General features: G+C 38.5%; 1 protein-coding gene across 4 annotated transcripts in view; it reads right to left on the bottom strand.

The window, feature by feature from the left end:
• The window catches only part of DHRSX (dehydrogenase/reductase X-linked), an 863,646-nt gene that overhangs the window by 462,984 nt on the left and 384,805 nt on the right, over window positions 1-15,857 (bottom strand). For all 4 annotated transcript variants that reach the window (XM_073616402.1, XM_073616400.1, XM_073616401.1 and 1 more), the window contains exon 3: window positions 14,738-14,806. In XM_073616402.1, the coding sequence (XP_073472503.1) occupies window positions 14,738-14,806 (69 nt within the window). The remainder of the gene's footprint in view (window positions 1-14,737; window positions 14,807-15,857) is intronic.

Here is a 15,857-nt window from a genome sequence, read left to right as displayed (position 1 = left end):
GACATCATCCTAATGATCACCATCTCCCAGCTGTCCGTAACATCTTGTCAGAGTTTACTAAAGTCTCCTACTATAAGCTAAACAAAACCAAATCATTCAATTTGAACCTACATACCCTACCCCAGATATGAAACATCACCTCTCCCAGACCTTCTCGTTTAAATGGGAAGACCACTCCAAACCATACCTTGGAATTCATCTAACTTCCTCGAAGTCCCGCCTATTTGACCTAAACAATCAAAGCTTCTTACAGTCCCTACCTTAGGAACTTCAATCTCTCCGGTCCTTTGGACTTTCTAAACTAGGTAGGATAGCAAAAATGATCATATTACCCAAGCTACCAGACAGGAGTGGTTGCATCTGTTAGTCAAAGTGTACAAGTAATTTAGGACGCACAATAGTAGAAGCAGCAGAGTCACAGTGGGGGAGATTTACTAAAACTGATGCACACAGAATCTGGTGCAACTGAGCATAGTAACCAATGCAGCTTGTAACTTCAGCTTGTTCCATTAAGCTTTGGCAATACAATATAAAAGCTAATTGGTTACTATGCACAGCTGCACCAAATTCTGGGTGCACCAGTTTAATGAGTGCTTCGAAGCTTAATGAGTGTTTCGAAGGGAACTTTGGAGGGGACTCCTCAGATTTGACAAAGGAGCAGTTCAATGCTGCACCTGAAAGAATGGCCTTTCCTGTTAATGTTGTGTCTCTACATGCTCCAACATTGACTACTAGTACCACTCAGCTCCACTGTTGGATAGATGTCAGCTTCTGTCTCCTGCCTAGGCTTCTGGCAGACTGTGCTTTGACTTTTGTAAGTACTATTGTTATTTATGGTGCACCAATATATTGCATTTAGGAGCACTCCTCTTCTTGTATTTTATTTTATGCTGAGACTAATGCCGCGTACACACAATCGGATTTTCCATCGGGAAATATTGGATGTGAGCTTGTTGGCGGTAAGTCCGACCCTGTGTAAGCTCCATCGCACAATTGTCGGACTTTCCGCCAACAAATGTTGGCTAGCATGTTCTCAAATTTTCCGCCAACAAATGTGTGTTGTCGGACTTTCCAATCGTGTGTACCCAAGTCCGTTGAACAAAAGTCCAAAGTACAAACACGCATGCTCGGAAGCAGAAGCGGTCGGTCTTGTAAACTAACGATCGTAATGGAGAATTAACATTCGTGACGTGGCAAATTATGAAATCTCCAAATGCAGCGCACAATTCTCGTATTCTTTAATGGGATAATAATGAAGCTGCTTAGCTTGTGATACTGATGGAGTTTTTGCAAACAAATTTTCAAAGGCTTTTTTTTCTAGTGATATCAAGAATAATATTATTAAGTTTTTTTTGTTTTTTTTTATTTGTGCCACAACACCATTATCCCCTAGTTTTTAAGAACAAAGATACAACTATGTTGGTGTCCCTTGTCAATTTTACATTGTATTTTTTAAAACATAACTGCCATAACACATAGCCAAGTATTATTCTCCACAATTTTTTTATTGTGCATTTAAAAAAAAAAAAAAGATATGTTATCTGCCAAAAGAAAATAACCAAAAAGTGCATACTATGCATCCAAAAATATAGAAAATTTACCAAATCATATCATTATTCAACCAAAAAAATAATCTCAAAGCAATAATTCCAAGGCCAATAATAAATAACACGTTATCTCCTCTGATTCCGCAACATATCTGGTTGACGAACGGCCATTCAGAAACGAACTGAAAAGCATGAAATGAAAAGCGATAAATGTATTTCAGTACCATTAGCGGTAACCCCGAGCCACACTCGGGATTACATCTCAGGATCCTGGTGCCGTATACTTACCTTGTCCCCAGGAGCCTGCGAGGTCCCCCCGCACTGTCTGCGGGCTCCGTCCTCTGCCCGAAGCCTCTCTGTGCCAGGCTCTGTTCCCTGTGAGCATTGCGACACACGGGGTCGGAGCCTGGCGGCAAATTCAAAAAATATAAAAATCATAACACATACAGTACTGTAATCTTACAGATTACAGTACTGTATGAAATCATTTCACTTCCCTTTTGTCCCCAGTGCTTTGGCCCATGCCCTGCATGCAGTTTTATATTACATATACTGTTATTTCTGCCTGGAAACTTGAGATTGTCCATAGCAACCAAAAAGTGTCCCTTTACGTCAAAAGTGGCTTTAGACCAGCTAGAAAACAGTGATAGTAAATTAGAACACTTGCAGAATTGAGCGATAGTGAATCGTGGGGAAATGTATTTTATTATTATTATATTATTTTTTTTTAATTATTTATATTTATTCATTATATTAGAATTTATGATTTTGTGTTTTAAACTTCATCATACCCGGGATATCTACTAGACTCTTGGTGGACAGATCTAAGTGTGTTATTGCTAAGAATTACAGACCTACAATATAAAACGACAAAATAATGGTACCGCTTTGAGACGCAAAAATCTGAAATAATCATACCGCCAGGCAGGTTAAGAGTATCCGTATCATGCTGAAAGGCTGAAAGAGCAGTGCATTAGCCAGAGCCCAAGTTCTATTCAGCCAATTTACGTTGTAGCTGTCTTTTTGCTATATATTTTAATGAATAATTGAATGAATTCGCAAAATTGAAAAACACCTTGCTGCTTCCACAGCTACTGTACATCAATAAATTATTTGGTAAACTGTAAATTTTGTAGACTGAAAACCAATCCGCTTTGCTAGACAAGGTCATCCATTCAATTAATTATACCTAAATTATAGTTTAAATCTTGGTATTACATCAATCAAATGAACTGATATTAGACTTAACTATTAACTTCCAGTACCCTTTTACAGTATGTATGTCTATACAGTAGGCTCCAATGCTTCATGTCCACAAAATGATCATCTGCAAGAATAGTTATATTATCCCTTTAGTACTAATATCTGTTCTACAAAAAGTATAAATTTGCCTTACTGATCATTACCTGCTCAGATACAAATGCAAGTGATTGATGATTGAATCTGCCTTCAAAGTGGTGACAGCATTTTTGTACTCCTTTTTTGCCCCCCACCCCACCACTTCCCACAACTAAGATCTTTTTAGGAATGTAGAGATGTAAACTGCATAGACCCCCAAGTAACAGACAGATCAAGTAACTTTATCAACATGTGTAAAGCCAATCCAATGAACAAAGCTCTCATGTATTTTTATCAGATTTTTTTTGACTTGTTGATCATTTAGGTATGTACAGTAGAATTTATAAACTACTATACCAATAATTTTAAAATTACAAGTGTAGAGTTCCTATTATTAATTTTAAAGCCTATTAAAAATAACAAAACTATCAAATGCTGCTTGAAGACTAAATTTAAATGGAGGCTTTACACAAAGTGCATCCAACGTCTTTTTTGTTTTGGCCACACTGTTAAAACTCCTCTGGTGGACCCATATGCATTGAAGTTGATGCCTGGCTAGCTTAAATGTTGCATACAGCATTTAAATCACCATATTGTAGAATAGCTCAATTCTCAATGCAGAAGTTTGGCTCCGTATACAATTTTCTACCTGACATTTGGGTAGAAATGAAAGCTTACAACTTGTGCATTCACTCAAATAAGAATAAAAACATGGAAATCTAAAGCAAGCACATCAGGGTTGATTTACTAAAGGCAAATAGACTGTGCACTTTGCAAGAGCAGTTGTTCCAGAGCTTAATAAATGAGCAGAAGCTCTGCTGACTTCCGTCATCCAATCATGTGCAAGCAAAAATGCTTTTTTTTTTCCTTGCCTGTGATTGGGTATTCTTTGCAAAGTGAAGCTTCACCTCATTTAATAAGCTCTGTAGAAACTGCACTCGCAAAGTACAACTGTACGTTGCAAAATGCACAGTCTATTTGCCTTTAGTAAATCAACTCCATTGTCTCTTTTTTTAATCCAATCTGCTTAACCTTCCTGGTGGTATTCTCGAGTGTGGCTCGGGGTGAATTTTCATTACCAAAAGCGGTAACCCCCGAGCCACACTCAGGATTGCATCGAATGATCCATGTACAGCGTACTTACCTTGTCCCCAGTATTCTGCAATGTCCCACCGTTGTGTACTCCGCTGGATCATCCGCCCGATGTATTACTGTTCTGGGCTCCGTTCCCTGCAAGCGTCATGCGACGCACAGGGCGGAGCCTGGTGGCAAATTCAAAAAGTGAAAAATACAGAACACATACAGTACACTGTAATCTTACAGATTACATTACTGTATCGAATCATTTCACCTCCCCTTTGTCCCTAATGCTTTGTCCAGTGCCCTGCTTGCAGTTTTATATTATATATACTGTTCTTTTTGCCCAGAAACTTGAGATTGTCCATAGCAACCAAAAAGCGTCCCTTTATGTCAAAAGCGGTTTTAGACTAGCTAGAAAACAGTGATCGTGAATTAGAATCACTTTCTGAATTGAGCAATAGTGATTTGTGGGGAAATTTGTGATCAGACACTGAAACTGAAAGTGACGACAGCGACAATTCTGCAACTGAGCAAATTTCAGTGTTTTTGATTACATTGTTGATATATTATTTGTTATAATTATTTATAGTCATTTATTATATTATAATTTATGATTTTGAGTTTAAAACTTCATCATACTCAAGATGTCTACTAGACTCTTGTTCGGACAGATTTAAGTGTGTTATTACTAAGAATTACAGACCTACAATATAAAACACCAAATTTCTATGCAAAACAATGTACCGCTTTGAGATGAAAAAATCTGACATAGGAGGAGATGGGCGGAGCAGACATGCATTGTTAGAGCTCCGCACCGCTGAGGAGAGAAGAGAAGGACAAAGCGGAGCCTGCAGGCTCAAAAGGTATCCATTTGAACCTTTTTGCCCCAGGGAACAAACTGTGAAAGTTTGGGCAGGAAATATGGTACTGGGAGGAAGCCGTGGCAGAAATAAAAATCACCTCACAAAGAGCTCACAGGCACTCACTGCAACTAAAGCAGCTCCAGTCACCTCACAATATACAGCATCAGGGCGCTCTCACAGACAGAAAATGTCACAGCAAGACTCTCCATTTGAGTCAGATACAGAACAAATCCTCTCACAAACTTCTCCACAAGCCTCCTCAGCATCCCCAGTAATATTATTACAATTTGAAAAGATGCTTCATAAGGCTTTAAAACAAACCTCAGACCAAATAACAAAAAGCCTAACCAAAGAAATAAGAGAGCTGGGAAACCGCACCGCAGCCTTAGAAATAAAAATGGATGAAATTGAAATTACAACCCAAGAAAATATAACAGAATTGGAACAATTAAAAGAAGAGAATTTAATACTTCAAACTAAGCTCGAAGATTACGAAAATAGAGCCAGACGTTCAAACTTGCGCATAAGGGGAATACCTGAAACTGTGACAGACCTGCAATCTACTATTACTGCTCTATTACAAGAACTAAAGCCAGATATCCCTATTGAACGTTTAGAACTGGACAGAGTACACAGAGCCCTCACAGCCAAAAAGAAAGATGGACCCCCACGTGATATAATCACAAAATTTCATTATTACAGAACGAAAGAACAAATACTAATTGCTGCAAGAGAAAAAAAGGAACTTAATTTTCAAGGACACAGTTATCAAATTTTTGCTGACCTATCCCAACTTACTATTACTAAAAGACGATCCATGAAACCCCAACTAATGGAACTGCAATGCCACAACATTATGTATCAATGGGGCTTCCCCTTTTCAGTCAGATTTAACTACCAAGGTACAATTTACAGAAGCAGATCAGCAGATAAACTACAACAAACCCTTTTAAAATTAAATCTGACAGAACCCACAAGCAGCAACTCTCCCACACGCAGAAGAATGGCATCATCTTCACCTTCAGGCAGCACCCAGAAAATTTCAGAACAAAATGGGAATCATCATTCTCATAAAAGAGGCCGTTATACCACATCATCCATGGACCAAGAAGATTCAATGGACTGACATCCTAATTCCTGATATCTCTTCATTTATTATACTAAGAGATGGTTCTCTATAAAAAAACCTGTATTTATAACTGAATGTGACTGCATTCTGATAGTCACACACTGTGTGGGATCATGTTACATTCCAGTTATATTTCTTATTACTTCTGATTCATATAGCCTTAGAATATATAAGTAAAATAAGGAAATTCTTGTTCAGTTATATATTTTCAGGTAATAACAATAGATTTATTACTTTTTAGGACAAATATGTTCAATAATCCAGAAGTAATGGAAGCTTTTTCTTTCTTTTCTTAAAACAAATATATTATTACCTAACTAGTTCCTAGAACTATGTTTTTGTTTATTCTAATCTGAAGCAATACAACCTCAATTTTATGAGTTAACATATCTAAACAGTTACATATGAATAAAATATGTAATTGTTTACTCTAAAAGGGTTAAAATCCCAAAATAATTCAAACTATCTTCATCAATACCAAAGTTATTAACAGTACCTTTCTAACTGAATTATTTAGCCTAGGGCAAGACTAACCATATACAACCACCCTGGAATAAATAATTTCAACAAAAACCATATTCTGCACTCCAATTAATGAATCATCATTTTGATGTCTTTTGACATAGCACTTCTCTCCTGTAAGCGGAAGATCCGTGTACCCCCATTAGCCCTCCTCATTCTCCCAACCATATTATGTGGGAGTGTGACGAAGGCACTTATTCCCCTGAGAGAGATATTTATTCTCTTTCACGGGTAAATTGTGATTACTTGCAAAAAATAATTTATACAATGTATCATCTAATCTCATATGTTTTTTGTTTACTCTTTACTCCAGAATTCACTGGTTTCTTTCCTATCTTTTCATCTCTTCAGTCCACACAGGTTGATCTGCGCAGTCAGCTCTGCATAACAAAAAGTAAGTCAAAACTATTTGATCTGTTGCCATGGCACCACTGAATATACTTTCCCTGAATGTTCAGGGAATAAATGTCCCTCAAAAAAGGACCAAAGCCTTCCGTGCTTTCCATAACAAGAAGGCTCACATAGTATGCCTCCAAGAAACACACTTCACCAAAGATTCTACTCCAAAACATATTTCTCCTTTTTATCAACAAATTTACACGGCTTCTGCCTGTACCAAACAAAGGGGAACTCTAATTGCATTTCACCGATCCACACCATTCACCTTATCATCAGAAATTAAAGACCCAGAAGGTAGATACCTGATACTCATGGGTTATATAATGGATACAGCAATCACGGTGATTTCCTACTACGCTCCTAACAAACAACCTACACCATTCCTCTCACATATATTACAAGTGATTAATACACACAAAATAGGAACAGAGATAATGTGCGGGGATTCGAACCAGGTCCTCCTCCCATTTCTAGATAAATCACCTTTTACACCATCCAAAATAACCTCTAGATTACCTTTTTCTCAACTTCTTTCCAAATACAATCTGGTAGATTCGTGGAGAGAAAGTAACCTAATGAAAAAGAAATTCACTTATTTCTCGCACCCTCATCAAACCTTCACCAGAATAGATCATATTTTTCTAACAATAGGAATGAAACCAGAAATTATTGCATCAGATATAATTCCGATTCCGTGGTCTGACCATAATGCAGTATACACTACTATAGCCTCAGCCATACCAAAAGCGCATGACCCAGCGTGCTACTTACCGGACATAATGCTCAAACACCCACTACATCAGATGGCCATTGAACAAGCTTTAAAGGAATACATATTAATTAATAATACAACAGACATTTCCCCAATAACACTGTGGGAAGCTCATAAGCCTGTCTTGCGTGGTACAATACAAAGACAAATGGCACTATTTAAACGGGAACGCAAAAATCTAGCAAAAAAACTAGAACTCAATTTTAATGCAGCCTACATATCATTCCAAGATAATCCATCTCAGAGTACAAAATCTCATCTGGAAAAATCTAGATTGGAATACGATCTATTTCTCACTGAGTCAGTTGATAAATCCCTCAAACGCTCCAAACACAATCTCTACATGAATACAAACAAACCAGGTACATATTTGGCTCGGGCATTAAATTCAACTAACAAATCTTTCAAACCAATACGTTTGAAATTATCAAAAAATGTTTACACTTGTAATCCAGTTAAAATAGTCCATAAATTTCACTCACATCTCGCAACTTTATACAAGACAAACAATGAATTTAATCCTACAGAGGCTGAATCCTTCTTCTCAAAAATAACCTTACCTGAGTTGTCTCAGAATCAAAAAAGCAGTTTGGATGAGCCTATAACTATAGATGAAGTTGCTAACGCCATAAAAGACCTAAAACTTAACAAAAGACCAGGCCCAGACGGCTACTCGGCTTTATACTATAAAACATTCTCAGAAATACTCTCTCCCATTCTCACTGAAACTTTTAACAAACTTCTAGATGGACATTCTTTTCGGCAAGAAACACTAATGGCAATTGTTTGTATGATCCCAAAACCCCTTTCTGATGATACTTCCTGTGTGAATTATCGGCCTATCTCTCTGTTAAACCTTGATATTAAATTATTAGCAAAAATAATAGCAAAACGCCTCAATAGCATTATAGGAAAATTAATACATAGAGATCAAGTAGGCTTCATGCCAAATAGACAGGCAGGTGATAATATACGCAGGGCAGTGTTATTGGCACATATTGCTAAAAAACGGAAAATCCCTTTATGTTTTCTATCTCTCGATATTAAGAGGGCATTTGACACAGTATCCTGGCAATATATGCAATATTCATTACAAAAATGGGGTTTTGGACCCCACTTTTTAACATGGATCAAAGCATTATATAATAAACCCAAAGCCTATATAAAATATGCTGGATACAAATCTGACGCCTTTAATATCGAAAGAGGTACCCGACAGGGTTGCCCATTATCTCCCTTATTATTTGCCCTTATACTCGAACCCATGGCCCAATACATCAGAACAAACCAAACTATAACTGACATTGAAGTAGGAGGTATTACACACAAATTATGTATATTTGCAGATGATATATTACTTTTTCTATCATCACCACAGGTCTCTGGTCCTAACTTAATACCAGCTCTTGATGGATTTGCAGCCCTATCCGGCCTTATGATTAATCCTAAGAAATGCCTAGTGCTTAATATTTCGCTCACAAACATGGAATTGATCCCGGCTAGGGCTGCACTCCCATTCACCTGGGCAGAAAAATCAATCCCATATCTTGGAATTCATTTAACAGCATCTCATTCTGACTTATTCTCAACCAATTATCCTCCTGTATTAAGACAGATCACAAATCTAATAAAACAATGGTCGCAGCTTCCTTTATCCTGGATAGGGAAGATTAATGCAATCAAAATGACTATTCTACCCAAATTGCTTTATCTATTCAGAGTCCTCCCTATTCCAATTCCTTCCTATTTTTTGAGAATAGTACAAAAAAGAGCAACTTCGTTTATATGGGGTTCTTCTAAACCACGTATACCTATACACACACTACATCTTCCCAAAAATAAAGGAGGCCTGGGATACCCTAATTTTACTAACTACTACAGAGCAGCACATTTGGCCAGTCTGTCCAAATACCATGCAAAACAGGAAATCCCATTATGGGTATTTATAGAGGCTTCAGAAAATGACCCTCTATTAATATCAAACTTGTTATGGCTTGATCCTAAAGACCGCTTTAAAATTCATAATCCCATAACTAAACACTTCTTATCTCTCTGGGATAAACTAAAAACCAAATATCAGTTACAATCTCCACACAATCCTCTCCTTTCTTTTATCAGAAATCTGGCCTTTTATCCGGCATGGATCTACCCAAATTCTTTTAAAGCTTGGACAACATCAGGCATTCAGACACTTAATGACTTCATAGCATCGAAATCATTCCTTTCATTCCCATCGCTTAGAGAAAAATATGATCTACCAAACTCTGAGATATTTAGATATCTCCAAATCAAAAATTTCTATACACCATTCCTAAAGGGGGATACACCATTATCCCAATTATCCATTTTTGAATCAATCTGTACAAAGATCCATTTGCTAAAGGTACAATTTCATCACTTTATAATCAATTATATGGAGTAGTAAATCTTAATAGACCCTCTTACGTTCAGAGGTGGGAGGAGGACCTGGGACGAACTTTAGAAGACACGGACTGGTCTAATATATGGCTCACATCTAAGTCATCTTCACCCAACATCTTAGCACTGGAGACAAATTATAAAGTCCTAACTCGCTGGTACCTTGTACCCGCTAGAGTGGCAACATATTCACCTAATACCTCAGCTCTTTGTTTTCGAGGATGCCCAGAAATAGGCACACATTTACACATATGGTGGACGTGCCCAGTAATCCAAACCTTCTGAAAGGAAGTCTTCGTGATTGCATCTAAAATATTTAAAAAAATAATACAACCAGATCCATATATAACTTTACTTAATCTAAAACCGGAATGGTTAACACTCTCTCAATTCAAACTTATGATCCAACTAATAACGGCTGCAAAACAAACAGTGGCCAAGGCATGGAAATCTCCTACATTGGTACTAGCAGAAACAATTCACAGAATGAATAATACAATGTCCCATGCTAAGATGGTAGCCATCGATCAAAATCAAATTCCAAAATTTGAAAAACTTTGGCATCCTTGGATAAAACAACAGTTCCTGTCAAATTTCAATGACTCTGTCCTGTTGCCAGGGTAACAGAATAAATTACTTACAGAGACACCCATTCTAAGGCTTCAAAGAGAACTAAAAAGAATAATAAACTGACGAGCGGGACAACCTTGTGGACCATACCTCTGCCTTTCTACCCTTTTTCTTCTTTCTCTTTCCTTTTCTCCACCTTACGTTTAAAGCTCATTATCAGAATTTATTTGACCTATATACACTCTACCTGTAAACAATATGTATAGTAGGTATAAATCATTTAAATACCTACAAAAGTAACTAAGGAAATGATATATATCTTTAATTTAGGTTTACGTGAACCCAATGTTTAATATTTGAAATTTCATAATATTTACCTATATAAACCCCACTGTAAAACAATGAGCTTACTTTATAGATCCTTGTAAACTTACTTTATGTATCTTTATAATATTGTATACTCAATAAACTTCTTTTGACAAGAAAAAATCTGACATAATCATACCGCCAGGGGGGTTAACTGCTTGCCGACCAGCCGTCGCAGTTTTACTGCTGCAGAATGGCACGGCTGGGCAAAACGGCGTTACCTTATGTTGCTTTGCCTTTCGGCCACTAGGGGCACGCATGCGCCGCCAGGGGCGCGCACGCCCACAGCGTGTGCCCGGAGCTGATGCGAGTGCCTTGCGGGTGCGCCCGCGATCACTCGTGACAGAGCGAGAACCGGGATCTGTGTGTGTAAACATACAAATCCCAGTTCTTTCAGGAGGGTAGAGACAGATCTTGTGTTCATACTAATTATAAACACCGATCTCTCTCCTCCCAGACAGTCCCCTCCCCGTACAGTTAGAACACAGTGAGAGAACACAGTTAAGCCCTTGATCGCCCACTAGTGTTAACCCCTTCCCTACCAGTGACATTTATACAGTAATCAGTGCATTTTTTTAGCACTGATCGCTGTATAATTGTCAATGGTCCCAAAAATGTGTCAAAAGTATCCAATTTGTCCGCTGCAATATTGCAGTTCCGATAAAAATCTCAGATCGCCGTCATTACTAGTAAAAAAAAAAAATAATAATAAAAATGGCATTAATCTATCCCCTATTTTAACCAATCAATATACGCTTATTGCAATTTTTTTTACCAAAAATATGTAGAAGAATACATATCGGCCTAAACTGAGGAAAAAATGTGTTTTTTTATTACAAATGTGGGATATTTATTATAGCAAAAAGTAAAAGATATTGAGGGGTTATTTATGAAAGGCAAATCCACTTTGCACTACAAGTCCACTTGGAAGTGCAGTCGCTGTAGATCTGAGGGGGAAATGCAAGGAAAATAAGAAAGAGCATTTTAGCTTGTACATGATTGGATGATAAAATCAGCAGAGCTTCTCCTCATTTCAGATCTTTCCCTCAGATCTACAGTGACTGCACTTCCAAGTGCACTTGCAGTGCAGAGTGGATTTGCCTTTCGTAAATAACCCCCATTGTTTTTTTTTATAAAATTGTCGTTCTTCTTTTGTTTATAGCGCAAAAAATAAAAACCGCAGAGGTGATCAAATACCACCAAAAGAAAGCTCTATTTATGGGAAAAAAAGGACATCAATTTTGTTTGGGTACAGCGCCGCACGACCGCGCACTTGTCAGTTAAATTTATGCAGTGCGGTATCGCAAAAAAAAAGTACGGTCATTGAGCAGCCAAATCTTCTGGGGATGAAGTGGTTTTAATCAAATCTTCCGGGGATGAAGTGGTTTTTCTGCCTGGAGCTGGACTCCAGGCAGGAAATAAAGGGCATACATTAATGCAACTTTGTATTCATACTGTAAATACAGCCTTATGTCATTTTTATAAATGTAAGCAGTGTAAGTATACTAATTCAGCCTGATGCCCCTTACAGTCCCTGTACAGCAGAGCTTTGATTCAGAGAGAGAGAAGCAGCACAAGGAGCCAATCATGATCAAGTGCAAGGAACATGTTAATAGAAGGAGAAAGCAGAGTGATAGAGAAAGGAGAGCATCAGTCTGATGCTTCTCCTATTACTATCCAGTCAAGGGGGGGGGGTGAGGGTTGGAGTTGGGGTGGGGAGTGGGGTTTGAGGGACGGAGACCTGTGAGCGTTACTGAACATCAGCAGAAAAAATTGGATATCTTCCCCTGCAAAACAGGGCTGTGTTGTGTGGCAGAGCTGCATAAAATCGCAGAACTGGATGGACAAAAATAAAAATGCTTTGAAGGCAAAACAGCTTGTATAAACAGTGATGTGAAAAAGTAGATACACCCCATAAAAATCGTTGACTTTTTCAATTTATTTGAAAAGGCAAATATTAGATAAAGGTGAGAAACTTGAGAAAATTGCACATAAAATCCATGTGGTGTATTCATTTTAATGATCTAAATGAATGTTCATTAAAGACCAATTAATGTCTTTACAGGAGAAGAACCTCATAGCAACTGTAAAAAAAATGATGCTGGAAATTGTATTTTTTGGGTTTGCTTTAAGGCCTGGGGAGCTTACAGTCTACATCATATCAAAGTGCACTTCATCAGCATGTTAGGCCATCTGTTCAAAAGTTGAAGCTGATCTGGAAACACAATAATGATCCAAAGCACACTAGCAAAAACACCAAGGAAATGCTCAAGAGAATAAAAAGAGAGTTATTGATTGCCAAAGACTGTCAAAGCCCTGATTTGATTCCCATTGAAATGTTGTAAGGGGATTTTGAAACGGAACTTCATGCAAGAAAACATGTTTACATCATACTAACCTAGAGTGAATCATAAATGATAACAACACAAATCAAAGTCCAATGAAGCGCCAATGAAACGTCTGTGTTCTCCTTTGTAAACACAATCCTGCCAGTGAATACACACCACCACAATGTCATCAAAGAGCGCTTACAGGAGGCAAATGACCCCCAAAAGATTAATAAGCTACAAAACTTTTTTATTTTTAGTTATGCGTAGAGTGGTGAAGGGTTAGAACCCCTGTCAAGTTTTTTTTGCTGCCTATATCCCTGCTGCGGAGATTTACCCTCTAGACCACTGTCCCTGCAACTGAAAGTGAGGAGAATCCAAAATGTTGAGGTGTAACCAGAACAGGAATAAAGATTAAATATTCCCATTGGGGACACTGATGACAACTGTCTAATGCCCTGTACACACAAGCGGAATTTCCGTCGGAAAAATCTTGGATGTTTTTTCCGATGGAATTCCGCTCAAGCTTGGCTTGCATACACACGGTCACACAAACTTTCTCTGAACTTTCAACCGTCAAGAACGCGGTGATGTACAACACTATGACGAGCCAGGAAAATTAATTTCAATGCTTCCGAGCATGCGTCAAATTGTTTCCGAGCATGCGCAGGAATTTTGCGCGTTGGAATTGCATACAGACGATCGGAATTTCCGATTGGAACTTTTTCCATCTGAAAAATAGAGAACGTGCTCTCAATCTTTTGCTGGCGGAAATTCCGCCAGTAAAAGTCCAATGGAGCATACACACGGTTGGAATTTCCGACCAAAAGTGGCTATTTTCCTCACTTTAGAGAGAACTTCTCTCACCTTCTGTATTGTCTACAGGGCAGGAAGTGAAGATCTCCCAAATAGACCCCAGGTGGCCAAAACGAAAACTGACAGGGGTTCGGACCATTCTCTACTCCAACCAAAAAGTATGTTTATTTACCTCTAAAATGTTGCTGATTGTTGACAACTAGAGCAAGGAAAATGGAGCAAACTTAGAAATGGCCCCCAATAGTAATGACTATTTGCTAGCTTTACTTTCCCAGTTTAATGTGTTTTCTCAAGTTGTTTTTACTCTGCTATTCATGAATCATGTGCATTTATCAATCCAAAAGTCACAATATAAAAAGGCACAGATGTATCCGTAGTACCGCTAATGCATTTGCAAATCATTTTTAAAAGAAAAACGATACAAAATAAATGCAAATAAATTAATTTCAAAATATAAAATGATTGAAATGTTTATTTATGACTTACCCAGCCAGCTAAACCTTATGGTCCACTAAACAGTATTACTAATACAGATAGTGCTCCTTTGGCTGCTATGCTTTCATGCTAGCGAGTTCATACAAAATGCATACCTTTCTCATTCAGGGTGTCTTGTTGTATTCGTCTCACCGCTTCATTGCCATCAGCTTCATTGTTTCCTGCTGTAATGGATGAACTGAATGTTTATTTACTGAATTGCAATGAAATATTCACAACTGTTGCACAGTTCTATTTAATGCTTTAAATAAATGTAATTCTTGGTGTGTGCTATAGACATAACACTGTCTGTTCAAGGAGCTGTATGAAAAGTTATTTTCTCTCCTAGTCGTGTATTGCTTTGGTAGTTTGTATAATGGGTAAGAGCACAGGGATGCAATTTTTTTTTTTTTTTTTTTTGAATGTCTAGCTGTAAACATCAGTTCGTGCTCCCTTTAAAGCAGTGGTCATCAACCCTGTCCTCAGGGCCCACTAACAGGCCAGGTTTTATGTATTACCTTGGGGAGATGTAGACTAGAATACTGCAATCACTGAGCAGCTAATGATATCACCTGTGATGTATTTCAGTTATCTTGCAAACCTGGCCTGTTAGTGGGCCCTGAGGACAGGGTTGATGACCACTGCTCTAAAGCAGTGGTTCTCCTCACTGACCGTCAACATGACCCACTGCTGGGCTGCATCCTCCATCCTTCTGGGCTTCCAGCCAGCTACAGATACTCTATAACAGGGAAATGCAATTAACGGACCTCCAGCTGTTGCAGAACTACAAGTCCCATGAGGCATAGCAAGACTTTGACAGCCATAAGCATGACACCCAGAGGCAGAGGCATGATGGGACTTGTAGTTTTGGAACAGCTGGAGGTCCGCTAATTGCATATCCCTGCTCTATAACCTTCCACAGTGCATTTCAACTCCCATAGTGTCCCCTAACCTCCCATATTAGCCCACAGCGCTCCTCAACCTAACACAGTGCCCTCAGATCCCTCAGCACACACAGTGCAACCCAGTGCCCTTCAGTGCCCCCTAGCTTGCTGCAGAGCCTCCAGCCTCCCCATAGAGCCCCCAAACTCCAACAATATACCACAGCCCCAGCAGAGTCCAGCAATCTCCCACAGTGCCCCTGCAAAGCCCCCAACATCCTGGAGAGACCTCATCCCCTACAGTTTCTCCCATCTCCCTCAAGAAACCTCATCCACTACTGGGCCATCAACCATC

Source organism: Aquarana catesbeiana, linkage group LG02 (genome assembly GCF_042186555.1).
Source record: "Aquarana catesbeiana isolate 2022-GZ linkage group LG02, ASM4218655v1, whole genome shotgun sequence".
Taxonomy (NCBI): Eukaryota; Metazoa; Chordata; class Amphibia; order Anura; family Ranidae; genus Aquarana; species Aquarana catesbeiana.
This window is presented reverse-complemented; position numbering and strand designations above follow the sequence as displayed.